The following is a 26,609-nucleotide window of genomic DNA, read 5'->3' as shown; positions in this document are numbered from 1 at the left end:
ATGGTGGCGCACGGCGGCTTCCTGCTGCGCGCCCTGGCGCTGCTGCTGTGGGGCGCTTGGGACGCCGCCGAGCCCGCGGAGCGCGGAGACCCGGAGCTGCGCCAGGAGGCGGAGGTACGGGGTGTGTGCCTGGCGGAGGGAGGGCTCGGTGGAACTCGCCTGAACTTGGCAGGGGGCGGGGGCCACCTGGCCGTCCCATCCGAAACCACAAACTGCGTTCCTTTCTCTCTGTCCTCTTCACACTTGAATACACAAAGAGTTCCTGGGCCAGGGCTGGGACCACACAGGCTGGCCGGATCCGCAGAGATTGATGGGGGCGGGACTGACAAGATGAACTGGCCCCCCGCTCATCCGCATCGCCTAGGCTGGGGAGACCCGGACGCTCCTCCATCCGAAGCCCCCTGCGCCATGAGGGGAGACCCAGCTGAGTGAGATGGACCAGCCTGGATTGAGGCGACCTCAGTCCTGGCTTCCTGGCCTGAGCTGTCCTCGGCAGGAGCAAGCTGTTCAGACTGTTCACCTGGATAAAGTAGGGGGAGAATAGGAAGAGTCTGTAGAGGTGCTTATTGGGAGCTTACAACAGTGCCTCGAAACTGAACTTGAGATGAGGGATGGACAGGGAGGCGAGCTGAAGCTCAAATTATTTCCCTGACATTCCTACCCCTGGACTGGGTAAGTTGGTGTGAGGTTAGGATTTGAGGCATCTGTTTTCTAGGTAAAGGTCGTCGTCAATAACACAGCAGGATCTCTTCTTTCCCAAAGCAGCATTTCTGGGTTCCTGTCTTAAGAATAGATCAAGAGTCTGTCTCCATATCTTCCCTAGTCCCCCCTTTCCTTGAGGGAGTCAAGGTGAATTGGGGAACCCTGTAGAATGAAGAGGGCTCTCTTTGGATAGCACTTCCTTCCATCTCCCGGCCTCCACCGCTGCTATGGAATATTCGGAAATGACTTTGCTTTAACAAGGGATCTTTCTCCAACTCCTTCAACCTCTCCCCTTCTAAGTGGCAGCCCAGCCCCCCCCCCCCTCCACTCTTTGCTCTGTGCTCTCCCTGTTTGCATATTCAAGAGTTCACTTTGTCTTTCTGAATTTAAACTCTTACAACATCAAGTGCAGAGTCCCAAGATCCCAGGAGAAGATTCCATCTACCAAGCCAAGTCTTGTTAAGAGTCCCACTCCCATCTCCCCTAGTGTGGTCCCAGGCAATCCTTGGCAAGGGAACAGAGACAGTTATCACTGCTGCCTGTGGCTGTGGTGGCCCCAGATGGAGAGAATTTCATCCTGGGATGTATTTAGAAACTTAATATCTAGCAGACTGAGTTCCTTTCAGTCTATTTAACAACACCCTAAAATAAAATAAAACGAGGGGAAGGGGATTTTTAGCTCTGAGCATGAGAAACATTTTAAAAGTACAAACACTGTGGAAATGTGTAACGGGCATATAAGCATCTCTGCATGCCAGTTCATGTGTGCGTGTATCCGTGTTTCTGTATATGGCTAATTGCATGGACTTCCTGACCTGCCTGGAACCAGAGTAAGTCATTTAACCAGTGGAGGTTAGTCATGCCTACTTCCCAACACTGTTGTTTGCTTCTGTGGAGTTAGTGTGTGTAAAATATGCTCAGTATAGTACTGAGTACATAGAAAGCAGTCTCTAGAAGAAATCTGCTCTCAATATTGTTGGTGCTCTTATAATTATCCTTATCATTATTTGAGAGAATAGCACCTCAGGTGAAAGCCATGGTTTGGTGATGATTACTCCTACAATGATTACTCCTACAACAGTAACACAGAACAGAATATATAAGGCAACTCTTGTCAGCAATGGACAACAAACAGCAATTGCCTACCACTCCTAGGGATGGTGTTATGGTTATTGGAGCTACATTATGAATTACTTCCAGGTGCTGATGGTTCATGCCAGTAATCCTAGCTTCTCAAGAGGCTGAGATCTGAGAATCACTGTCCAAAGCCAGCCTGGCTGAGACTTATCTCCAATTAAAAACTGAAGAGCCAGGGGGCTGGGAAGGTGGCTCAGTGGTAGAGCGCTTGCCTTGCATGCATGAGGCCCTGGGTTCGATTCCCCAGCACCACATAAGCAAAAACAAAAAAAACAAAAAAACTGAAGAGCCAGAAGTGGAGCCGTAGCTTAAGTGGTAGAGCTGTAGCTTAAGAGGTAGAGCATCAGCCTTGAGTGAAAAAGCTAATGGCCAGCGCCCAGGCTCCAAGTTCAAGCCCCAGTACCTGTTTAAAAAAAAGAAAAGAAAAGAAAAACTAGTGAAATAAAATGACCCTTTATTAAGTTCACACATATTGTGGACCAGAATTTTAACTAGGACACTTCAAGGCAACTTGTCTCTGCTCTGCATTGCCTAGAGATGGGCTCAACTAAAGTTGATTCCTCACATATCTGGCAGTTGATGCTGGCTGTGAGCTGAGGGCTCTGTCTCCATGTAGGCCTAAGCAGAGGATCTCTCCTATGTTCTGTTTTGGGCTTCCTTACAACATGTGGCTAGGTCCTGAGGGTGAGTGTTGAGAGAGACAGAGACAGAGACAGAGACAGACTGAGACTGTATTCTTTTTATGACCTACACTTACAAGTTGCACAATATCAACTTCAGCTGAATTACATTGACTAAAGCAATCTGAAGCCCAGCCCAGGTTCCAGGACCACACTTAGTAGGAGCAGTGTTGAAGTCAATCCTTTTCAGGAAATATAATCATCTCAAAAGGAGTGCTTATAGGGTGATATAAGCACTTAGTTCTTGGCTCCAGGAATATTCTCTACATGCAGTGTGAGCAACTAAACCCCAGGCAAAGCCTGGGTGGCAAAGTCCAGGGTTTTCAGGGGTATTGAAGCAGCTAGACTCTGTGGGGGCCACATCACAAAGTAGGAACTACACTGAAGGGCGTGCATGTAAGGACATGTATGTATTTGGTTGGATGCAAGTCCTTGCCTTTGGATCATGGTGGCCTGTATAGGGTGAAACTATGAAGCCTACCAAAGAACAGCTGTTGTACCCCCAAAGAATGTCTTTTTAAAAATTCTAGAAATTAATCAATTCTAGAAGACGTGGGAGGTATGGTCTAACCAAAATGGAAAAACAAAAACAAAAACTTTAAATACTCCACGTGAAACCATAGAGATGCCATAACTCAGGGTTAAGGACTCTGACCCTAGGAGAAGACCTGCTTTAACAAATCTTAGAAGTGGGTAGGCATAATATGCTTTTTGTCCTGCAATAGTTTCCTTAAAAGACAACTAACTGCTTTATAATAACATTATAAATTGCACCTCATGACACATGCAAAAGTTACGACAACAGCAACAAGGGATGGAGACAGGAAAATGGAATTCTGCTGAGATGAATTAATGCATTAGTGAATTGCAAATGTCAGATGGAAGGTAGGAAATGGGATGTGTCATGTGGGAAGTGTAAAGGGCGGTTATATGGATATAATATTAACGTTTTAAGTAGGCTAAAATAAGTTAAGAATGTGCTTAGATAGGGCTGGGAAGGTGGCTCAGTGATAGAGCGCTTGCCTTGCATGCCTGAGGCCCTGGGTTCGATTCCTCAGCACCACATAAGTAAAAAGAAAAAAGCCGGAAGTGGCGCTGTGGCTCAAGTGGTAGAGCAGCTAGCCTTGAGCTGAAGAGCTGAGGGAAAGCGCCCAGGCCCAGAGTTCAGGCCCCACGACTGGACCCCCCACAAAAAAAAGAATGTGCTTAGGTAGATTAAGGAAGTCTCACGCATATGTATGCATGCTCACACGCACACACACAAGTGTATACACACACACACACACACACACACACCAATTAAAACAAAGCTTTGATAATGCCTGCAGACTAATTCTGTCTCTATAGGGCTGTATATCCTGAAAATTTTATATAAATGGAATTATACCAAATGTGGTCTTTTCTGAAAGAATAGTTGGAAATTTCAACACTTCTCTCCCATAATAAGCAAAACAAGCAGATTTTTAAAAAATCAAGGGGCTGGAATTGTAGTTCAATGGGAAAAATATTTGCCTGCCATGCATGAGGCTCTGTGTTTGATCCCCAGAACCACAAAAAAATCAGTAAGCATGAAAAAGACTTGAGCAACATTGTCAACCATCTTAACCTAATTGATATTGACAGAAAATTACACTCCCAAAATACAGGGTACACATTCTTTCCAAGTGCATGTAGATTATTTACCAAGATAGGCCATATGCTGACTCTAAAAGAAGTCTGAATACATTTCAAAAGTCAAAATCTGGCAGATTATGTTCTCTGACTAAAGCAGAACTAAATTAGAAATCAGTAATGATAAAAATATCAAGCAAAGCCCCAAATATTTGGAAATTAAATTAACTGTGAACAATAAAATCACAAGAGAAACTAAAAAATATTGAAACTGAATAAAGAGCATTTTATCGTTATATGTTGCAGCTGCTGCAGCACTGAATGAAATTTATAGTTTTAAAAGACCATCATGGAAAACAGAAAGGTTTTAGATCAATAATCTAAACATCCACTTTAAGGAAGCTAGAAAGAACCAGCCACCTGTGGCTCATACCTGTAATCCTAGCTCCTCAGGAGGCTGAGATCTGAAGATCGCAGTTCAAAGTTGGGCCAGGCAGGAAAGTACATGAGACTCTGATCTCCAATTAAGCACCAGAAAACTGGAAGTGGCGATGTGGCTCAAGTGGTAGAGCAGTCGCCTTGAGCTGAATTGCTGAGGGACAGCACTCAGGCCCAGAGTTCAAGCCCTACAACCTACAAAAAAAAAAAGAAAAAGAAAAGAAAAGAAAAAAGCTAGAATTGGTGGTGTGGCTTAAATGCTATAGAACTATCATTGAGAGAAAAAAAAACTAAGGGACAGCACCCAGGTCCAGCATTTAAGCTCCATTACAGGCACAAGAAAGAAAAAAAAAAGCAGCTATAAAGAGAACAGGTTAATCTCAAAGGGCACAGAAGGAAAGAAAGAATAGAAATAAGCTGTGTGATAATACACTCATATTTTCCCCCCACTTTTCTGGCCATAGTTTTTTTTTTCTGTAAAATAAGAGGACTAAACTTCATGAATGATCTCTAAGATTTTCTCCAACTCTAGCATTAGATTTGATGTGTTTGTATTTTTTTGGGGGGGGGGGTCTGGTCGTGGGGCTTGAACTCTGGGCCTGGGCACTGTCCCTCAGCTCTTCAGCTCAAGGCTAGCTGCTCTACCACTTGAGCCACAGCGCCACTTCCGGCTTTTTTCTTTTTGCTTATGTGGTGCTGAGGAATCAAACCCAGGGCCTCAGGAATGCAAGGCGAGCACTCTACCACTGAGCCACCTTCCCAGCCCCGATGTGTTTGTATTCTTATACAAACACATTCCTCTGTGCACACGTGTATCAGTCTGTGCAGCTAGATATGTGTTGTTTTTTGCTTGTTTTTGGTTCTGTTTTTCAAGCAGGATCTTGCTATGTTGTCCAGTCCGGCCTCAGTGTTTTAAGATTATAGACATGTGTCCCACACCCAGCCATGTCTGGCTGGTTGGATGTGATCTGTGTTCCCAAGTGTTTGTATGTTTCCCCACATCCTGTGTGCATGGCTCTACAGGTCCCTTGTGTGCACAACAATAAAAGCTGAGGGTTTTCCAGAGTGGGCTTTGCCTGGGAGGAGATTTTCTGCTTACAAAGCTGTTATGAACAAGCTCATTGTTGTCTACTTGGGAAAATTAAAGCTGTTCACAATGCTTGCAAGTAGGAGAAGCATCCGCTGTTGAGTTGCAAAATTGAGAGTTAATAAATGACGTCATTGCCCTGTACCCTCTCCCTGCCCCCACACCCAGCCAGACTTTATCCTATGCTGGAGCCACCCGGCTGTCCCAAGCAAGCTATCCATCATTGGCTTTGCCTGGCCCTTCTTTAGAACAACCAGGCACTGGTTCTAGGTCCTGCTTTCTGTTCAGGGACCTACCATATATTCCCAGTACAAGGTGCTGCTGTTTGTTGCCCTGGGAAGATGTTGGCACTTCTGTGGACTACATATGCAGTGTCTCTTTCTCATACCTCGGAGCCATTCATTTGACTTGTGAGTCAGAAACCCAGAAGCCAGGGGTGTGGAAGCCATTCCCAAGAGCTCAGTGTAGTGACTCATGGGTATGGGGTGAATAGAAGCACAGAAGAGTCTCCAAAGAGTCCCAGAGGAACACAAGTTGGTGGAAAAGCATTTGTCAAGCCAGTTTGAAAAAAATCATGAAATCTGGCAAGAGCTCGGTAATGGAAGCAGGAACATAGCAGGGAAAGTCTGCGTACTCCTCCCTGACCTCAATTTTGGAGCATTAGCCCTAAACTTAGCTCCATAGCTTAGTGAGGTCCATGTGCCCACCCATCTCAACAAATAAAACTGGGCGTGTTTATACACCTCTGTAATCCTGCTCTAGGATCATAGTCCAAGACTGGCTGGAGCAAAAAGTGGCAGACCCTATTTGAAAAATAATTAAGGTCATCTTTGTTGCTTTGTATGTCCCTCCCCCACGGTATAACCCCTGCTTTCACTGTATTTGATGTTGGTATAATTTGTGGAGGGGAAGGGAAAAAAACAAATCGTTTAAATAGGGATACAGGTGGACCCATTGCAACAATGAGATGTACAAGTCCTTATGTCGAAAACGAACTTTACAACATTGGTGGTGGGGAGGAGGATTGAGTGGGGGGGGCAGGAGGAGGATGGGAAGGGATGGGAAGGGGAAACAAAGGAGGAGGCTACAATGCTTGATAAGAAATGTACTAATTATCTTGCCCATGTAATTGTAACCCCTCTGTACAGTATTTTCACAATAAATAAAGAAATAAATAAATTACTAAGTGCAAAAAAAAAATAACTAAGGTCAAAAAAGACTGGAGGTGTGGCTTAAGTAGAAAAGCATTTGTCAAGCAAACTCAAGGCCCTGAGTTAAGCAAGGAAGGAAGGAAGAAAGGAAGGAGGGAAAAAAAGGAAAGTATATTTTACATCTTCCTAAGGACAGAAAATGAAATATAGAATGAGATACAGCAAGGGTTTTGGACACAGCCAGACAGAACTTTGGGAACATGAGATTGGGGAAAATAAAAGGAGTGAGGGGGAGTCTGGTGGTAGAAAGTTGCTAAGCTGATCTAATTACAAGGCAATTGTGAAGTTGAAAGAAGGCAGATAGTCTTTAAATGTCCCTACATCTGTCAAGGGCTTGTTGTGTTCCTGATTACTGGCAAATGTTTTTGTGTATAGAACATGTCAAGGCAGAATGCTAGTGATCATCCCTGGCATCTTGATTGGTAATGCTAACTAACGATGTACTTGAAGGATAAGCAAAACCAACAGCACCACTATGACAAGACCAAAATAATCATAAAATAGAACATAAAATGGACCATATTATAGGGAAAGCAACATGGTCTTGGCATTGTTTGCCAGTATGCAATCTTTTCATTCTTGGCTTCATTCTTGCTGCTGAAGTTCTAGGATGTAAAGGATAACAAAGGGGCTGAGTTCCACAGTCATTTACAAAAGATCCTTTCTGGTGATAAAGTTCTGTGACTAAACACACACACACACACACACACACACACACGCACGCACGCACGCACGCACGCACACACGCACGCACGTGTGGTATTAGAGACCAACCTAAGGGCCTCAAACATGCCAGAAAATGGCTCACTAGTTATCCTATGCCCCTAGCCTTTTCCTCCCTCATTTTTTTGAGAGTCTTACTAACCTTGCTCAGGTTAGCCTTGAACTTGAGATCCACCTGCCTCTTCCTCCCAAGTAACTAGAATTATAAGCATGTGCCACCACACCCAGCCAAAAAATATTTTTTTCAGTGATACTTGGGTCTGAGTCCAAGGCCTCCAACTTGCTAGACAGGTACTCTACTGCTGAGCCACGCCTCAGACTTTCCTGCCCAAGCTGGCTTGGAACCAGGATCCTCCAATCTCAGCCTCCTGAGTTGCTAGGATTACAGGCATGAGCCATGGGCACCCGGCTCCCAGAACATTCTTATTGAATTTTCATAATGCTTCTGTGAGAAAAGTCAAGCTTTCCCCTTGATTTCTGCATTGGGACACAGGGTGGTTAAGTAAGTTTGCCATAGTTCACATAGTTAGTCAGATACATAAGTAAGCTACCATAATTGATAAAGCTGGAATATATTTTAGGGCTCGAATCCAAAGGTCACATCTTAGGGAAGAGGATACTAGGCTCAGAGAGATTGTACCTCAAGACACACTGTAACTACATCAGGAATAAAACTCAAGACTGCCTGTCCAGTGGCTCTTGCACTGCCAGTCCTATGACTCTGAGCTCTGGATTTAGCCCTAGGCTTCATCTTGGTACACTCACTGTTGGTCATACCCTGCTCATAAATGGCCCTTCCCGGGGCCATGTTCAGCCTCTCAGGACAAGTCAGCACAGAGGTAGGACTAGAACCCCCAGAGTGGCAGTCCCATCAGCTAGCTGGTCTTGTAGAACTGTTTTCAATTTGCCTAGATACCACAGCCACTCCCAGGGACTTTCAGAGGTGACTCCCCAGGAAAGTGGCTCCGTCCATACCCAAGTGAATGAGCATGTTGGTGCAAGCTTTTTGACCAGGGCAAAGTGAGTCACCTAAGAGCCACAGCCCTGTAGCTTCTATAGTCCTTGGGCTTTGCTGAAAAGAGGGCAGATAGAGACCAGGGAAGACCAGGGAAGACCAGGGAAGACACAAACTTCTACATGAACATTCCACTCACTGCCCCTGTGAAGGAGGGAAAAGATGACCTAGGCGAACTCGGAGTTCCTAAGACACCAGGAAAAGTCCTCCCCTGCCCCACTCACCCCCTTCCTCCGGGAGAAAAGGAAGAAATGACCCAGCAGGTGGGGGGGATGATAGAGTTAGGATGAGGGCTGTCTCCCACTTCCATGTCTTCTGTGCTTTCTCCACCACGAGGCTACCTTCTACCTGTTCTCTGCACCCCTCCTTTTTCTCCCACGTGTGGGGTGTTCCTTTTACCTTTGCAAGGGGAAACTGGGGCACAGAAAATGGGCTTACTGTCAAAAGTTGGGGCCTTCTCACAAAAGGAAATGCTCTACATTGACGGTAGCAAAGGTCCCCTCCTGCAGACTGTCATTTTTTTTAATATATCCATATTAAGCCTAAGCTGAAGAGTCCATAAATCCTGATCAAAAGACTAAAATGCTTTTATGTCCTGTATTTCAAATGCCTTTTTTCATTCTTTCCATGCCTCTGTGTAGTGGTTGCTCCAGGAAGGTGCTCATTCTGCTCACTGGGAATTCGACCCTGCCAGGCCACTACAGGGTCCCAGAGCTCAGCACTGCCCCATTGATGGCCCTTAAAAAACAGCCTCCACCCCACCTTGTCTGCCAGAGAACTGAGGCTGCTGCAGCCCAGCCAGGAAACCGGAGACGCCGCCAATTTCCACTTTCCCCCACCCTCCTGCCCTCAATGCCCCCGAGGCTGCACAGTTCCAGTACCCCAGCCAACTCTCTGATAAGGGCTGGGTGGGGTTGTGGGGAGAATATCAGGGCAATGCCAGCCAGGTTTTGACCCATAACCTGGTGCCTTCCAAGTCACTTGCCCAGCAGAACTGCATTCAAAGGAGATATTCATTCCCTAGATATTCATTGCCTAGAAAGCCCACTGTTCATTCTCTCCTGAGAAACTGAAGAGGCTAGGAAGGAAACAGGCACCTGGCTGAGGAGGGCAGGTACCAGGTGATCACCTGAATTGAGTGTTCTCAACTCTGTTGAGTTGTCCCTGCTTTATTCAAAAACACTTCCTACTCATTCCTGTAATCCAGGCTACTCAAGATGCTGAGATCTGAAGATTGCAGCTCAAAGCCAGTTTAGGCATGAAAGTCTATGAGACTCATCTCCAATTAGCCACCAAAAAGCTGGAAGTGGAGCTATGGCTTAAGTGGTAGAGAGAGAGGAGGGAAAAGAAAAAACTCAGGAACAACACCCAGGTCTTAAGTTCAAGCCCCAGAACCAGCACCAAAAAACAAAAAACAAAAACAAAAACAAAAACAAAAACTACCCATGTTGCTGTTGGACTGCATTCCAAAAGTGTGTAGTTCATTTTCCCTCCAAGGTGAAGAATGAGCTCACATATTTATTGAACACTTTCTCTGTGCCAGGCACTATGTTAGATGTGCATTACTTTATTTCATCCTTTGAGAGTCCTGTGAAGTGTGTCTCACTCTCACGCTGAGATAAAGAAACGGAGGCACAGAGCAGTTAATTCATTTGTCCCCAGCCACCTAGCAGACTCAGGATTGGGAATAGATCCTCAATCTCCAGCCCTGTGGCTATTCCATGTGGTCACATTCTTTTGAACATTAAGTTATTTTTCTGATGAAGCCACAGGATCCCCTTTTATCCGTTACACATCTGAAAGCAATGCACATTTACAAAAAGGAAGAAGAAAAACAACACTGCTGACATGCTAATAAACCAATACAGAAAAACAACACAGACTAAACAACACAGACTTGGAAATTGTACTGTTGTCTAGAATGAAACTCCTTAGGGAAAATGGCTAGATGAAAGTGGCCTTCTGGGGCTGGGAAGGTGGTTCAGTGGTAGAGTGCTTGCCTTGCATGCATGAGGCCCTGGGTTCGATTCCTCAGCACCATATATGCAAAAAAGGAAAAAACCGGAAGTGGCGCTGTGGCTCAAGCGGTAGAGTGCTAGCCTTGAGCTGAAGAGCTGAGGGACAGCGCCCAGGCCCAGAGTTCAGGCCCCACAACCGGACCAAAAAAAAAAAGAAAGTGGCCTTCTGTGGAAGTTGGGTGTAAATGAAATCCATAAAGAGGAGGCTAGACATGTGCAATGATTTAGGGACTTGCCAGTCCACTCAGTGTCTAGTTTCATTCCCAGTCATGTGTTTTCCTTGAGGCAGCAATTTTGATTGGAATTACTTTAAGACACAGAGCAAAGAAGCCAAACTTGGTGTTGTATGCATGTAATCCCAGCATTAAAGGAGGATCCTAGTCAGGAACCAGTGGCTCATACCTGTAATCCTAGCAACTCTGGAGGCTATGATCTGAGGATTAGGATTCAAAGCTAGCCCAGGCAGAAAAGTCCCTGTGAGACTCTTAGCTCCAATTAACCACTAAAAAAAACAGAAGTAGAGCTGTGGCTCAAAGTGGTAGAGTGCTAGCCTTGAACAAAGAGCTCAGGGACAGTGTCTAGACCCTGAGTTCAAGCCTCGTGACCAACAACCACAAAGGAGGATCCTACAAAGCAAGTTTGTGGTAGCCTGGGCTAACCATAATCAAGTGATGGTTGATCACGAAAGAAAACAGGGAGGGAGGGAAAAGGAGGAAAAGTTTAAAGGAAGATAGAAAATTGTTTCTGTATAGATAACACAAGGAGGGATAAAAATCAAAAGCCAATTCTCGTCTGCATTAGAATTAAGCAGTAGAGGTATCTTTTTTCCTTTATCCAAGGTGACATATATGGGGCTTTCTCAGTGAGACAGGCAGGCAGGGATCCAAGTGCATGAGCTCCCCACAGGAAGTGGTTCGTGACAATACTGAACCACTTTTCTCTCGAAGAACTTGTTCATTTGGAGAGCAGTGCAAGACCCTAAGACCATGAGAGGTTTTCTGTATTACACTGATTTCCTTGGATGGGAATTTACATTATCTCCGTGTTGAAAGATGGAGCTGCTTTGAGCTCTCATCTCACAAGTCAGTATCACTTCAACATCACCAGGTGATACCCCAGGCTGCTGCACCTGGTCTCCCCTCAGGTGTACACTCCCCTCAGACAGTACACTTCTGAGCCACCTGGAATTCTTCTTTCTTGCATTCTCTACAATTAATCCATCAGCAATACTGAAATTAACCTACACTTCCTACCATAGCCTATGGGTCTGCCTCTCTGACTTCTCTTCACTCTGCTTCTTTGCATTCCTGGGGCTTGAAACCAGTTCTTGGATACTCAAGGCTGGTACTCTACCACTTGAGCTGCATCCTCACTTCCTGCTTCTTTCTGGTTAATTGGAGATAAGAGTCTCATGGGCTTTCCTGTCCCAGTGGGCTTTGAGCTCTGATCCACAGATCTCAGCCCCCTCAGTGGCTAGGATTACAGACCTGAGCCATGGAGCTACCAGGGCCCTCCTTCTGTTCCTTAATCAGGTCAGCCTAAGGACTTGCACATGTGTTGTTTCCTCTGTCAGCAATGCCCTTCCCCATCTCACTACATGGCTGGATGCATGTTGTTCTTTAGGATACAGGTCTAATATTTGATCCTGGGCAGAAGTGTCCCACTTAGACCTCCTGATTTCTCAGACCCATCATCCAGCTTCTTCAGAGTGCTGTTTTTGTTTTTGTTTTTTCTGTTTACATGATACATGTATTTTTGTCTCTAGCTATTCATGCATGCACTCTTTAAGTAAATAGAAGAAGGAAGGTTTAGGTTTTTAATTCAAAATACATGTTTCTACCAGGCACCAATGGCTCACACCTGTAATCCTAGATATTCAGGAAGCTGAGATCTGAGGATCATGGTTTGAAGCCAGCCTGAGCAACTAAGTCCATGAGACTCTTATCTCCAATTAACTACCAGGAAACTGGAAGTGGCGCGGTGGCTCAAAGTGGTAGAGTGCTAACCTTGAGCATAAACACTCAGAGACAGCACTTAGGCCCTGAGTTCAAGCCTCATGACCAACGAAAAAGAACCCACATTTCTACAAAGTCAACTTTTTATATTTTTGATAAGGTTGGGGATATGTGCATTTATGGTCATAGGGCCTTGAATGTGTTTGCATGGGGGGCTGGGCAGAAAGAGTTCGGGAACTAGAATTTGAGAAATGATTCCAGATGTGGAAGATTGACATCACCTGATCAGTACCTGAGCATTGTCTACAGGGGTCAGATTATTTCAGAGCAAATATGATGTGGTGTGTATTTATATCACACATCTAATAGCTGCTCTCTATGGGATTCCACCTGTGTGATTGGTCTATGTTAAGTGCTTTATTAGTGCTATTATGGTTAGTCCTCACCAAAAAAAAAAAAAGTGGAGTGAGTACTTAATGAAGTCCATTTTATGGTGGAGAAATTTGTGGTTTAGAAGGAAGATGCAAGCTGGAGTTCAGCTGTAGGCCAACCTGAGTCCAGAACCCATAACTGTTCGGCATGCACACTAGATATCTAATAATGCCTCAAGATAAGCAAGCCAGACCTTCAGAAGTAATTGAGTGAACAGTTTTCCTGAGACCATCCAACGAGTCAATGATGGCCTTTGGACTTGGAATTCTTTCAGCTATAGTTTACAGGCCATCTTGGGACAAGAGGAGCATGAGCAGGATATATGTGCCTTGGCCCATCGCACGCCAGGGGAAGGGACAGGATGCTGTATGGTGGGAAGGGCTGATGTTCCACTTTCCCCCAGGCCTTCCTGGAGAAATACGGCTACCTCAATGAGAATGTTCCCAGAGCTTCAGCCTCCACTCGATTCAGCAATGCGCTCAGGTAGGATAGAGGAATGTGGCGGACTTGGGGGGGGGTGCAGGTTACATAGTTCTTACTTTTCTCTCTTCCTGGAAGGCTGGCTGGCCATGCCCCCTGGAAAGCAGTTCTCACACTGCCACTCACCCCCTGCCTCTGTGATCCTTTATTTCAATTCCTCCTGGCAGAGAGTTCCAGTGGGTGTCGCAGCTCCCTGTCAGTGGTGTGCTAGATGGGCCCACGCTGCGCCAGATGACACGTTCCCGCTGCGGGGTGGCAGACACTGGCAGTCATGCAGCTTGGAGGGAGAGGATCAGTGCCCTGTTTGCTGGACCCCGGGCCAAAATGAGGCGCAAGAAACGCTTTGCCAAGCAAGGTGAGTGCTGTTGAATTCTAGGTTGGGATCCCCAATACACTGAAGCCCCACCTTCAACCAGAGACCTTTCCCTAGTGCAAAGAAAGGGTGTCAAATAGGACCTGTTGACTCAAGAAGCATAATTTATGCTGAATACAGAGATTTAAACCTCAATTGACTTGCATTGGTGAATTCTCTTTGTATAAGTATTTTCCAAATCAAGTCCCATCAAATCCATTTAATTCCTTGATTTTTTTTTTTTAAATGCAGGGCAGTTAAACTGTTGCCAATGTTTTTCATTTCTATTTACTGAAATTACTTCCATCAGAATCAACTCTTTTTCAGAGTAATTATTCAACAAAGTTATGATACATCAATCAGTTTTATTTTCTTCGGAGCACATTTCTTTAACAGCATTATTGAGATGCAGTTTACTTATCATGCAATTTACCCATTTAAAGTGACCAAGTCAGTGATTTATTTATTTTTTTAGTATAGTGCCAGAATTGTGCAACCATAACCACAAGTAATTCCTAGTTGCAGAACATTTTCTTTACCCTACAAAGAAATGCATACCCCTAGTAGCTGCTCCCTCCTGCCCCTTCCACCAACCCTTATCAACTGCTTTCTGTATCTGAGGATTTGCCTCTTCTGGACATTTCATTGAACTGTACTTTACACATTACAGTGTCTGCTGTGAATTTTTTCTTTGTAGTCTTGTTTTTTTTCTCTTTTGTTCCTTTTCTTCCCTCCCTTCTCCCCTGTCGTGTGTGCTTGAACTCAGGCTTGAACTCAGAGTCTCACAATCTCCCTTGGTTTTTAACTCAGAGCTGGCATTCTACCACTTGAGTCATACTTCCATTTCCAGCTTTTTGGAGATGACAGTCTTGTAGACTTTTCTTCCTGGGGCTGGCTTTGAACTGAAATCCTCAGATCTCAGCCTCCTGAGTAGCTAACATCACAGGCATAAACCACTAGCATCCAGTCTTCTCTGCCTTTTCCTTCCTTCATTCCTTCCTCTCTCCTTCCCCTCCCTCCTTCCCTTCATTCCCCCCTTTCTCCCTCCATCCTTCCCTCCTTCCCTCCCTTGTTTCCCTTTTCTTTTCCTTTCTTTCCTTTCTTCCTTCCTTCTTTCCTTCTTCTGTTTCTGTCTCTGTTTCTGTCTATACATATTTAATGTCGTTCTAGGGATGAAACCCTAGAACACTCTACCACTGCCATCCTCCTCCCCCTCCCTCTACCCCTCCTTTTCCTTCTCCTTTTTTTGTTTTTTCCTTGCCAGTCTTTGGCCTGGGCACTGTTCCTGAGCTTCTTTTTGCTCAAGGCTAGCACCCTACCACTTGAGCCACTGAACCCCTTCTGGCTTTTTCTTTTTTCTTTTTGGTCCAGTCGTGGGGCCTGAACTCTGGGCCTGGGCGCTGTCCCTTAGCTCTTCAGCTCAAGGCTAACGCTCTACCACTTGAGCCACAGCACCACTTCCAGCTTTTTTCTTTTTGCTTATGTGGTGCTGAGGAATCGAACCTGGGGCCTCATGCATGCAAGGCAAGCGCTCTACCACTGAGCCACCTTCCCAGCACCCCTTCTGCCTTTTTCTACTTATGTGGTACTGAAGAATCAAACTCAGGGCTTCATGTATGCTGGGCAAGCTCTCTACCACTATGCCACATTCCCAATTCATCTACTCTTATTTTTTAAGCCAAATATTCTGGGGCCAAATGGTACAGATCTAGGATTTGTGAAGTTTTGATTCTTCTGTCATTTTTTTTTGAAATGACTTTTTACTTTGTGTAATTTTAGTATCATCATTGCTTTGATTTCAATCCATTTTTCCAATTTTCAAGATTTCTAACAAGATGAGGGCTTTTATTTCAGTCAGTTCCCATCTATAATTAATTTTATTGTGAGTACTTTGGGCCTTTGTGGCTCTTAATTGTGCTAACTACACTTATTGGCAGTATTTATTATGAATGGGAACACAGGCACTGTTTGTGTTCATGTCTTAGCTCATCCTTAAGGGAACTATCCACAGCTGGAGGGCAGCTGTTTCTACATCCAGCTGCCATAGGTAACCTATACAGATTGAACCCATTCCTGCCAGAGCAAAGTGTCAGCAAGGAGGTCCAAATGTCCCTCGTGTCTGCATGTTCTGCATCTCTGGGCCTGTTTCTGGGGAGTGAGAAAGGTAGGAGAGAAGAGGTGTGAAATCAGGATTTTTTTTAACTGTATTTTTTTGTCTTTTCTTTTTTGGTACTGGGGATCGAACCCAGGATGTTGCACTTGATAGGCAAGCGCTTTGCCACTGAGCTACATCCCAGCCCGAAATCAGGATTTTTGATAGAACAGAGATACCATCATCCCTGGAGCCAGAAGCCCTGGTTCAAGTCTCAGTTGTATGACCCTGGCCATGTCACAGCTCCCAGGGGTTCTTTTCCCCATTCTCCCTTGTACTGGATGCCAGTCTTCTTCGGTTGCAGAGAAGAGCCATCCCTGAGTACCAAGTTCAAAAGCTGGTGAGAATGAGTAAAAACTAGGGGTCATCTCAGAGTGTCTTGATGCCCCACTTGGGCATCCCCTGAGTTCAAGGATGCTTCTTTAAAAAGAAGCATTCTCTCCCCCACCCCCTCCTCCTCCTCCTCCCCCTCCTCCTCCTCCCCCTCCTCCCCCTCCTCCCCCTCCTCCCCCTCCCTCTCCTCCTCTTCTCCTCCTCCCCCTCCTCCTCTCCCTCCTCTTCCTCCCCCTCCTCTTCCTCCTCCTCCTCCTTCTCCTCCTCCTCCTCCTCTAGGCCTGGGCACCATCCCTGAGCTTTTCTGCTCTCGGCTAGTGCTCTACCACTTTGAGTCACATCACCACTTCTGGAGACAAGAGTCTCATGAACTTTCCTGCCCAGGCTGGCTTTGAACTGTAACCCACAGATCTCAGCCTCCTGAGTACCTAGGATTACGGGCCTGAGCCACCAGCACCTGGCTCATCCTGTATCCTTCTTTGATAATCTGGAACCTCATTTCTCTCTCTGCCTCCAGGTCTGATTTTAGTGCCCTCTGTTCCTTCACAGAACTGGTTGGGTATGGGGGGAGAGCAGCCAGCACATGCCAGGCAGCTTCATGTTGCTATCCCAGTGGAGCTTCACACCTTACCATGATGTAAGCCATACAACCCCACTTTGCAGATAGGGAGACTGAGGCCTGGAGAGATTCTACCATTGATGTAAGTGGAGGAAGCAGGATTCCAACTCATGTTCTTCCTATTGCACCAGCTGCTTGCTGGGAGTTAAGACTCCAAGGCCTTCTCATGCAGAGATCCCCAGCTTTCCTCCCTTCCCCAGTTCCTTTCTTCTTCCCTGTGGACTTTAAATCAAGGGTGTGGGGCTCAAGGCCATAGGCAACTAGTGCCGGGGATCTGCCTCCATGAAAAACAGCCCTGCCCAGTCAGGAATTTAAGATTGGAGCCTGAAGCAGCCAGCCTTCTCCAAGAGAGGTGTGTGTGTGTGTGTGTGTGTGTGTGTCCAGGGGCGGACATGGGAGGGCAGGGGAAAAGGCTCAGGCTTCCCCCACCCACTGGGGCACTTCCTTCCTGGCAGGCACACCAGTGAACCCCAACCCCATCTCCTCCCAAGAAAAGCAGTCATTTTCTCTCAATTTCTGTGCCTGTTCACCCTCCCTGTCCTTCTCTCCTTCCTCAAACCACCACACACCACACACATACACCACACATACATACCACCTATACACATATACACACCACGTATAACACATGTGAGTTTCACCGATGACTTTTATCCTCAGACCTTTCACCTTCCCTAAAAATGGAAGAATTCCTGCCCTGAACTGCAGGAGGGCAGAAGGAGCCCCTTCCACTTGGCTGGAAGATGAAAGGGTTGGGTCCAGGGTGGAGTCTGGAATCAACTCCTCCACAGCCCGGTGTGGAGGAGCCCACCCTAGGCTGCTCTGTGCCTATCCAAGTCTCACAGTGACTGGCAAGAGTATTCTTTCAACAAAATGAATCACTGAAGCCCAGGCCTTTGCTTCCCCCTTCCCTGTCTCCCCCTCTCTCCTCAAAATCCTTCCCTCTCCCTCCCTGAGGGTTGCTCACTGGCTGAGAGGCAGAGGCTGGGTGAGTGCCAGGCCAAACAAGCTCAGCATTGCCTTGAATGGAGTTTGGCTGAAGAGTGGGAGAAAGGACTACCCACCCCCCTCCTCTCTCCCTGGAGAGGAGCAAATGAGCCCGGCTCCTGTTTTCCCTTAGACCTCGCTTCCATCTGGAGAATCTCAGCCAGTACAGAGCTGCAAGTGATGTTCTAGCAGATTTATAAGCCTGGCGTTCCAGCAAAGGGTCTGCTTATCTCTGTGGTGTAATGGAAGGAGCACTGGACTGGGAGGTCAGGGCTCAGCTCAGCAATTCACTCCTTCTGTGGCTCTGGACAAGACCCTTCTCCCCCGCCCCCAAGTCCCTAAGTCCCCGTTCCTCCCCCACCACCTCCCCTGAGCCCACAAGTCCTGCCTCTGAGCTATGAGCCCTCTACTTGGGGTCACAAAAGTAGGCCATGAGAAACTTGCAGCCAGACTTTCTAAACTACCCTGTTCCTGCGTATGTGGCCAACTAAATAGGCCCAGTTTTGCCACCTAGGGCTGGTACAGAAGCCAGAGTGCCAGCTACCAGAGAAGAACTGAGGTTTAGGGTAAAGGATAAAGAAAATTTTAAAAAGATGGAAAAGTTGTGGTTGGATGGTGACAACACATGCAACGTTGTTGTTATTTATCTTCACCTCAGAGCTCTCCGGAGGAAGGCTAGGGAGGGAGGGGTCAGGAGTCAGGAAGGGACCTCAGGCAAATAGGTCATTGTTGGCCAATCTCAAGTCCCCAGGCCCTGGAAAGGGCAAGATAGAGACTCTCAGAGGTGGCAGGAGTCTGTGAGGGGGTGGAAGGATCTGCTGGGACCATCATAGCCATGATCTCATGTACTGGTCCCCCGCTGTTCCCCCACTCAGAGGCAGCAGCTAGAAGCCAGGAAGAGGCTTTTTCTGGCTCAGTTCATGCCAAGTGTAGGGATTCAGACCCTTCTTTAGGGTGAGGGGCTTCTCCTGGGTGGAGGCGACATCTCTCCCTCAGGCTGGATCCTCCCCAGGCTAAACCACTAGGCTGGGGACTTTGCAGGGCAAGGGTAGTCCTCCTGGTATGAGTGCTTCCCTGGGCACTGGCCTATTACTGGGTCAGATGGAAGCTGCCCAGGGTAAAGGCTGTGTCTTCCCCATCAAGTCAGAGGCTCCCTGGAGCCAGGCCTACTCTTCATCATACTGAGTCGATGGGGACCAACCCCAAGCTCAGCAGCACGTTTGGCTGATGTGGCCTTTCTGGGTGACAGGTCACAAATGGTACAAGCAGCACCTCTCCTACCACCTGGTGAACTGGCCTGAGCACCTGCCGGAGTCAGCCGTTCGAGGGGCCGTGCATGCTGCCTTCCAGTTATGGAGCAACGTCTCAGGACTGGAGTTCTGGGAGGCCCCGGCCACTGGCCCTGCTGACATCCGCCTCACCTTCTTCCAAGGGGACCACAACGATGGGCTGAGCAACGCCTTCGATGGTCCAGGTGCTGACACAAAGCTGCTGTTCATACAGCAGGAGTAGAACCTGACTAGGAGAGGCAGTGTGTGGGTGGATGGGGGGATGACAATGGATTCTATACTCTCCCCATGTTATGGCTAAGTTGTACCTCCTCCTCAGTCTCCTCCTCTGTAAAATGCTAACAGTGCTCCCTGCCCCATAATGTGCCACCTGTTTGAAGGGTTGTCAGATGAGCCTCTGTTTGGAAAGTGTTTTGCAAACTCCAATGAGTATGACTTATTCTGGGAGGATATTTTGAGGTCCTTTTACCTATTCCTTGCTTCTAGCAGGCCTCTGCTTCTCTTATTCTCCAGAGAGATGCCTTAAAAAAACATCTAGAGGGGCTGGGAAGTTGGCTAAGTGGTAGAGTGCTTGCCTTGCATGCCTGAGACCCTGGGTTCGATTTCTCAACACCACATAAGCAAAAAGAAAAAAGCCGGAAGTGGCGCTGTGGCTCAAGTGGTAGAGCACTAGCCTTGAGTTGATGAGCTGAGGGACAGCGCCCAGGCCCAGAGTTCAGGCCCCATGACCAGACCCCCCCCCCAAAAAAAATCTAGAGGCCAGGCGCCGGTGGCTCACGCCTGTAATCCTAGCTACTCAGGAGGCTGAGATCTGAGGATTGAGGTTCCTGCCCCGGCAGGAAGTCCATGAGACTCTTATCTACAATAAACCAATAGAAAATTGGAAGTGGCGCTGTAGCTCAAGTGGTAGAGCACTCACCTTGAGCTGAAGAGTGCAGGGACAGCGTCCTGGCCCAGAGTTCAAGCCCCACGACCGACGGAAAAAAAAAATCTAGTGGCTGGCCAGTTGCTAGTAGCTCACAATTGTAATCCTAGCTACTCAGGAGGCTAAGATTTGGGGATCACAGATTGAAGCCAGCCTGAGCAGAAAAGTTCCTGAGACTCTGCTTTCTAACTAGTCATCAAAAAGCTTAAAGTAGAGCTGTGATTCAAGTGGTAGAGAACTAGCTCGAGGGGAAAATAAAAAAGCTAAGGGACAGTGCCCCAGGCCTTGAGTTCAAACCCTAGTATTGGCACACACATACACCCACCCCTAAATAAATAAATAAATTCATAACTACCATTATCCTACCCCTACCCTGATAGCCACAGTGTTTCATAGACCCACAGCTAGTTCCATTTGTCCCCAGTCAGTCTAAAGGCTTCTGTCTGCAATATAATCTGCTCTCCTTCTACAGGCCCCTGACCTCTATCAATCACAGCTTGGCTGGGCTTCAGGAAAACTGGAAGGACTGTTGGCTAGCTTCTAGGACATTAGCAGTGCAGTTTTCTGACCTCTGCATCAGGGTCACATACTCATGGGGAAAGTGACTAGTGAACAGAGGGACCCTGGAAACAGCATACATAATATGCTCTATGTCCCCTTGGAAATGAGAATGACCAGCCCCACTCATTATGCTCACTCCTATGATGAGCAAGGAGATGGAAGCCCCCAGAATAGCCCCAGCAGAGGAAGCGTAGGACTGCAAGGATATGTATATTTCTAAATTATATGCATGATTTGGGTGTGTGTGATTCAAATGGTAGAACTGGCTAGCAAGTGTGAGGTTCCATGTTCAAATCCTAGTACTGGTGAGCACTGGTGGCTTATGCCTATCATCCTAACTCCTCAGAAGGTCAAGATATGAGGATCATGGTTTGAAGTTAGCCTGGACAGAAAAGCTCAGGAGACTCTTATCCCTAATTACCCACCCAAAAGTCAGCGGTGGCTCGAGTGGTGATCACTAGCCTTCAGCAAAAAAAGCTGAGAGACAGTGCCCAGGCCCCAAATTCAAGCCCCAGGACCAGCACAAAGCAAATGACCAAAAAAAATGCATATATGAGCTGGGCTTGGTGGTACACACTTGTGATCCTAGTACTCAGGAGGAAGAAGCAGGAGGATTATGAGTTCCAGGCGAGGCTGAGCTACATAACAAAACCCTGTCTGAGAGAGAGGGAGGGAGGGATGGAAGAGGAAGGGAGGGAAAGAGGAAGGGAGAGAATGACTATACACATCAAAGTGCATCCTATCCTAAGTTTAGGATGACTCTTTACATACCAAACACCCAGCACCCAGACCAGGAAACAGAACAGAATACCTTAGCTTCCTCCTTCTAGGAGCAGCCACTATTCCTATACCAAGATCATCTTGAAAGTAATGCGTGCAAGCATCAAGTGTGGCTCGCCCAGCACACACACCTGCATCTTCTTAACCAGGAGGTTAAGCTACCTGTCCAAGTTCACAGGACTCCTAGATAGATGCTGTAACGAAGACTGGAGGAACCCAAGGGTCTGGCCTCACGTCCAGCGTCTTTCCCCTTGCTGCCTCTTAGATGACTCCATACCCCACAGCTTAGTCGTCTGCTCCCATCTGCACACAGGCTTTACCCGACTTAACTAGAAGGGGAATTAGACTGGCAGAAAGCAGCCACCCTGGCCTCCAGGCACAGGAGGGGGGGCGGGGGGGGGGGGGGTGGAGAGTGGCGGGCGTGGCTCGGTCTGACTCTCCGCGCCACCTGCAGGGGGCGCTCTGGCGCACGCCTTCCTGCCCCGCCGCGGGGAAGCGCACTTCGACCTAGACGAGCGCTGGTCCTTGAGCCGCCGCCGGGGGCGCAACTTGTTCGTGGTGTTGGCACACGAGATCGGCCACACGCTGGGCCTCACCCACTCGCCCGCCCCCCGCGCCCTCATGGCGCCCTACTACAAGAGGCTGGGCCGCGACGCGCTGCTCAGCTGGGACGACGTGCTGGCAGTGCAAAATCTGTATGGTGAGCCCCCCCCCTCCCCGCACTCCTGCACCCTGCACCCCTATCCCCAGGATGGGATTCCCCATCCTGAGCACATCCATCGCCCGGTCTCCATGGTGACACCAATCCTGAAGCCCTAGATCTGAGATCTTCAGGCTCCTGCTCTCCCCAGGATGAGACCTCCCCCAGCCCCCATCTCTCAATCAGTCCCTGCACACCAGTTCCTCTGTCCCACCACCACCATCCCTTGCCTTCCAGTTCTGAATTCTTGCCCAGCCCCTTACTCTGCCTCTCACATTGGGTCTCTGCCCTATCCTGGAGACCCAATCCAGTCCACCTGTCTCTCATCCTAGATGCCAAAACCCTCCTCCCTGCCCTCAACCCCAGCTTGCTCTCTGCCAAGCTGTCTCTCAACATCATCCTGAGAGGCCCAGGTCACTCAAGCCTGAGGCTGCTCTCCCAGAGCAGTTTTACCATCTGTGGAGAGAGATTGTTCATTGGGACCCTGCTTATCCCACACTGCGATTGTACTAGGGAATGCCAAGACTGGGAAATTCACACAGAGTAACGGGAAGAACCGCTCTGATTTCCTGAGTATCTATCACAGGCCAGGCGCTTATGCACACAGCGGGCCCCAAGTATCTTTGTTCACAGATGAGGAGAAAGGGGCTCAGTGAGTGTTAGGTGACTTGGCCAAGATCACAACTTGGAAATTGTAAACCAGGCAGGATTCAGGAGCTGGTGCCCAATTGTCAGCTTGTTGGAAGCCCTTCAGGAATGAAGCACGGTGTTGTAATGATTGTGGTTACAACAGTAGTTAGCAGGCTGGAGACCTGAACCCTACTCTGGAGCGACTTATGTGTCCAGAACTCTGGAAAGATCCCCCTTCCCGCTTCCCCCAACCCTTAGCTCCAAATCTTTACTTGGATTATATTTCAGTAAATCCCTCTTTCCCAAGCAGTTGGGTTTAATGATCTATGGATGGCATCAACAACCAGAACAGCTCTTGCCTGCCCTCTTTCCCCCGCCTTTCCAACCCCTCACACAAATCATCATGGCAGGAGTCAGGGAGGGGGAACTCTTGGGCATTCAGTTTACCTCCATTTCAAGTTCCCCTCCCTCTTCTCTCTTTGCTTATAAAGGGAAGCCCCTGGGGCGCTCAGTGGCCATGCAGCTCCCTGGAAAACTGTTCACTGACTTTGAGGCCTGGAACCCACACAACTCCCAGGGCAGGCGCCCTGAAACACGAGGTCCTAAATATTGCCACTATTCCTTCGATGCCATCACAATAGGTAAGATGGTCCCACATGAACCTGGCTTCTTGCTTGCCTCCTCTCCCACAACTCCAGGGCTCCCCAGGGCTGGAGTACAAGACCAGCGATAGGTCCTATCACCTAGAAATCCAAGGCTCGGGCTGGGAAGGTGGCTCAGTGGTAGAGCACTTGCCTTGCATGCATGAGGCCCTGGGTTCGATTCCTCAGCACCACATAAGCAAAAAGAAAAAAGCCAGAAGTGGCGCTGTGGCTCAAGTGGTAGAGCGCTAGCCTTGAGCTGAAGAGCTGAGGGACAGCGCCCAGACTCAGAGTTCAGGCCCCATGACCGGACCCAAAAAAAAAAAAAAGAAAGAAAGAAATCCAAGGCTCTCAGAAGCAAAGCACTGCTCTTCTCCTGACCACTTCCCTCCCTGTACCTGTGCATGTCCCACCCTTTGCTGGGGGACCTAGAAACCTTTCCTTCCTGAAAAGATGGTAGAAGGCTGTTGGTCCTTTCTCACCTCTCTCTTATCTCTGGGCAGATGGGCAACAGCGACTGTACATCTTCAAAGGGAGCCACTTCTGGGAGGTAGCCATTGATGGCAATGTCTCAGAGCCCCGCCCACTACAGGAAAGGTGGACTGGGCTGCCCCCCAATATTGATGCTGCTGCCGTGTCACTGGAGGATGGGGACTTCTACTTCTTCAAAGGTATTAGCCACCTGGGGAAGCTGAGAAAAATGAGGCATAGAGGGGAGGTGTCCTGCTCAAGACTGAAAGAGGGGAGTCCCAGACAGTGAGGCCTGGGTGGAGACTTTTCTCACCCGGAGAACCTGTGACCAAGGGAATGGATTCCCTTAGGTAATGGAGTAGGTGTTCAGCTTTTTCCCAGGAGCATTCTGAGTCTGGAGGGAAATCAGACACGCTCTTGAGCTCTGCTATTCAGCAGAAAGAGTAGTCTTTCAGGAAATTCTGCAGGGCTGTGTGAGAATGAGGATGTCTAACTTTTGGAGCTTGCATTTCTTGAAAAGTGAGGATACCTCAGGTTTATTGGGAAAAAGGATAAAAAGCTGGGTGCCTGTGGCTCACGCCTGTAATCCTAGCTACTCAGAAGGCTGAGAACTGAGGATTACAGTTCAAAGCCAGCCTGGGCAGGAAAGTCCATGAGACATTTATCTCCAATAAACTACTCAGAAAAAGCTGAAAGTGGTGTTGTGGCTCAAATGGTAGAGTACTAGCCTTGAGCAAAAGAAGCTCAAAGACCATGCCCAGGCCCCAAAGCTCAAGCCCTAGGATTGGCACCAAAAAAAAAAAAAAAAAAAGGATAAATGATAATGACTTGTCTGCAGAATATTGGCAATGCTTTAGAAAATAGCATCTCTTCATTCAGCCAGTGTTATGTTGTACTAGGCATAGTTGAGAGTATTAGGGATCTAACAGTAAACTAAAATCTCTGCCCTCATATGCGTATTAGTGGTAATGGTAGTGAAGAAACTTCCAAGCCTTCCTGGCTCCTCATTCCTCACTCCAGGGAGGGTACCTTCCCCTCTTCCCACCACCAAGCTCCTCATCTGTGCAGCCTGGGGCAAGTTAAGTTTTTTTTCCCCATGCTTTGTCCTCTGCTGACACCTACTGGGTGTCTAGACCATGACAATCTCTTCCCTACTGTTCAGAACTAATTCCTACTGTAGTCCTCTTTGTCCCCAGTGCTTGTGCAGAAGTAGAGGACCAATGGGTGAGAGCCTCAGCTCACCCTGGCTCTCCTGATGCTGGACAGGGAGTCGATGCTGGAGGTTCCAGGGGTCCCAGCCAGTGTGGAAGTCTTCACAACTGTGCCGAAGAGGGGGCCTGCCCCGCCACCCAGATGCAGCTCTCTTTTTCCCTCCTCTGCGACGCCTCGTCCTCTTCAAAGGTGCCCGCTACTATGTGCTGACCCAAGGTGGGCTGCAAGTGAAGCCCTACTATCCTCGCAGCTTGCGGGACTGGAGTGGAGTCCCTGAGGAGGTCAGCGGGGCCTTGCCCAGGCCTGATGGTTCCATCGTCTTCTTCAGAGATGACAGCTATTGGCTCCTTGACCAAGCTAAACTGCAAGTGACCACCTCAGGTCGCTGGGCCACAGAGCTGCCTTGGATGGGCTGCTGGAATGCCAACTCGGAAGGTGCCCTGTTCTGATGGCACTTCACCACTGAATGAACCACTGGTGCCTTCTGGACCAACTTTTTTTCCCTGTCCTAGGGGCAGAGCCTATGGAGAAAGCCACGGCCTCTCAGCAGGCAGCCAGGAAGTCCTCTGGAGAGCCTGGTGTCTCAGAAGCCAAAAAGGGTCCCTTTTTCCCAGAGGTCTCTTTCCTCCCTCAGCCTTGGGAATTGTGTTTTTTCTATTGAAAGGGAGAGTTCCTTCAAGGAGGCAATACCGCTGGGATCCAGCGAGCGAGGATGGAAAACTTATCAGAGGGGTGAGGAGTATTTTTACAAGACTGTCCTGCTTCCTTAGGGCCTCAGTTCTTGGGTGAGTGGGTGCCACACTCACACACTCACACACACACTATCCTCACCCCTTCTGCATTCCCCACTCCCAGGTCAGATGGAGAACCCCAGGATCAGAAAAGACCTGAAGTCTGCCCTGCTATAGGCCTAGGGGATACTGCTTCCTCCAGGCTTTGCAGGTTGGGGGAGGCCTCCTGCTTCCTAAGCCCTCATTCTCCAGGCCACACACAGAGCATTCCCAAACCTGCTGCTGTCTGGCCAGAAATAGCTGGGATTCCTAGAGAAGGAACCAGTTCCCCAGCCTCTTCTGCTGCAGTTAGTCTCCCCGTTTATTTTAGCATCTGGGTCTTCAACCCTCCCCACCCCACCCCACCCACCAGGCCTCATTTGAACACACACAAGTGACCTCAGCAAGCCAGGCTTCCAGGGAGGGGAGAATGGTCTGGCAGGGGTGCAGCCCTCAGCTCCCCAGGGGCGATGCTGGCCTTATGCCTTCTTTTCTTCTCAAAGGATGGCCTTTGACTGCCCTTGGATGAAAGTACTTTGAGATGCCTTGTCCAGAGGAAGCTTCCTGCAGGCTCTTTCATTTCTCTGGCTTGAACCCACGAGAGGGTACCATGTTCATTACTCACCCCAATGCACTGACACTTTGATTCAAGGCTTTATTGAGTGAGAGAAGGGGCGGGGTGGAAGGAGAAGAGTTTC

General features: G+C 48.1%; 1 protein-coding gene across 1 annotated transcript; it reads left to right on the top strand.

Moving 5' to 3' along the window:
• On the top strand, nucleotides 1-26,594 carry Mmp28 (matrix metallopeptidase 28). Its single transcript, XM_042692874.1, has 8 exons — nucleotides 1-114; nucleotides 13,413-13,492; nucleotides 13,657-13,844; nucleotides 19,182-19,406; nucleotides 21,942-22,187; nucleotides 23,309-23,458; nucleotides 23,962-24,129; nucleotides 25,196-26,594. The coding sequence occupies exons 1-8, from the start codon at nucleotides 1-3 to the stop codon at nucleotides 25,588-25,590; spliced, it is 1,566 nt and encodes a 521-aa protein (XP_042548808.1). The 3' UTR covers nucleotides 25,591-26,594.
• The last annotated feature ends 15 nt before the right edge of the window (nucleotides 26,595-26,609 follow it).

The sequence above is a fragment of the Dipodomys spectabilis genome, unplaced genomic scaffold (assembly GCF_019054845.1).
Source record: "Dipodomys spectabilis isolate Male_0828 unplaced genomic scaffold, ASM1905484v1 ptg000004l, whole genome shotgun sequence".
In the NCBI taxonomy this organism is placed as follows: domain Eukaryota; kingdom Metazoa; phylum Chordata; class Mammalia; order Rodentia; family Heteromyidae; genus Dipodomys; species Dipodomys spectabilis.
This window is presented reverse-complemented; position numbering and strand designations above follow the sequence as displayed.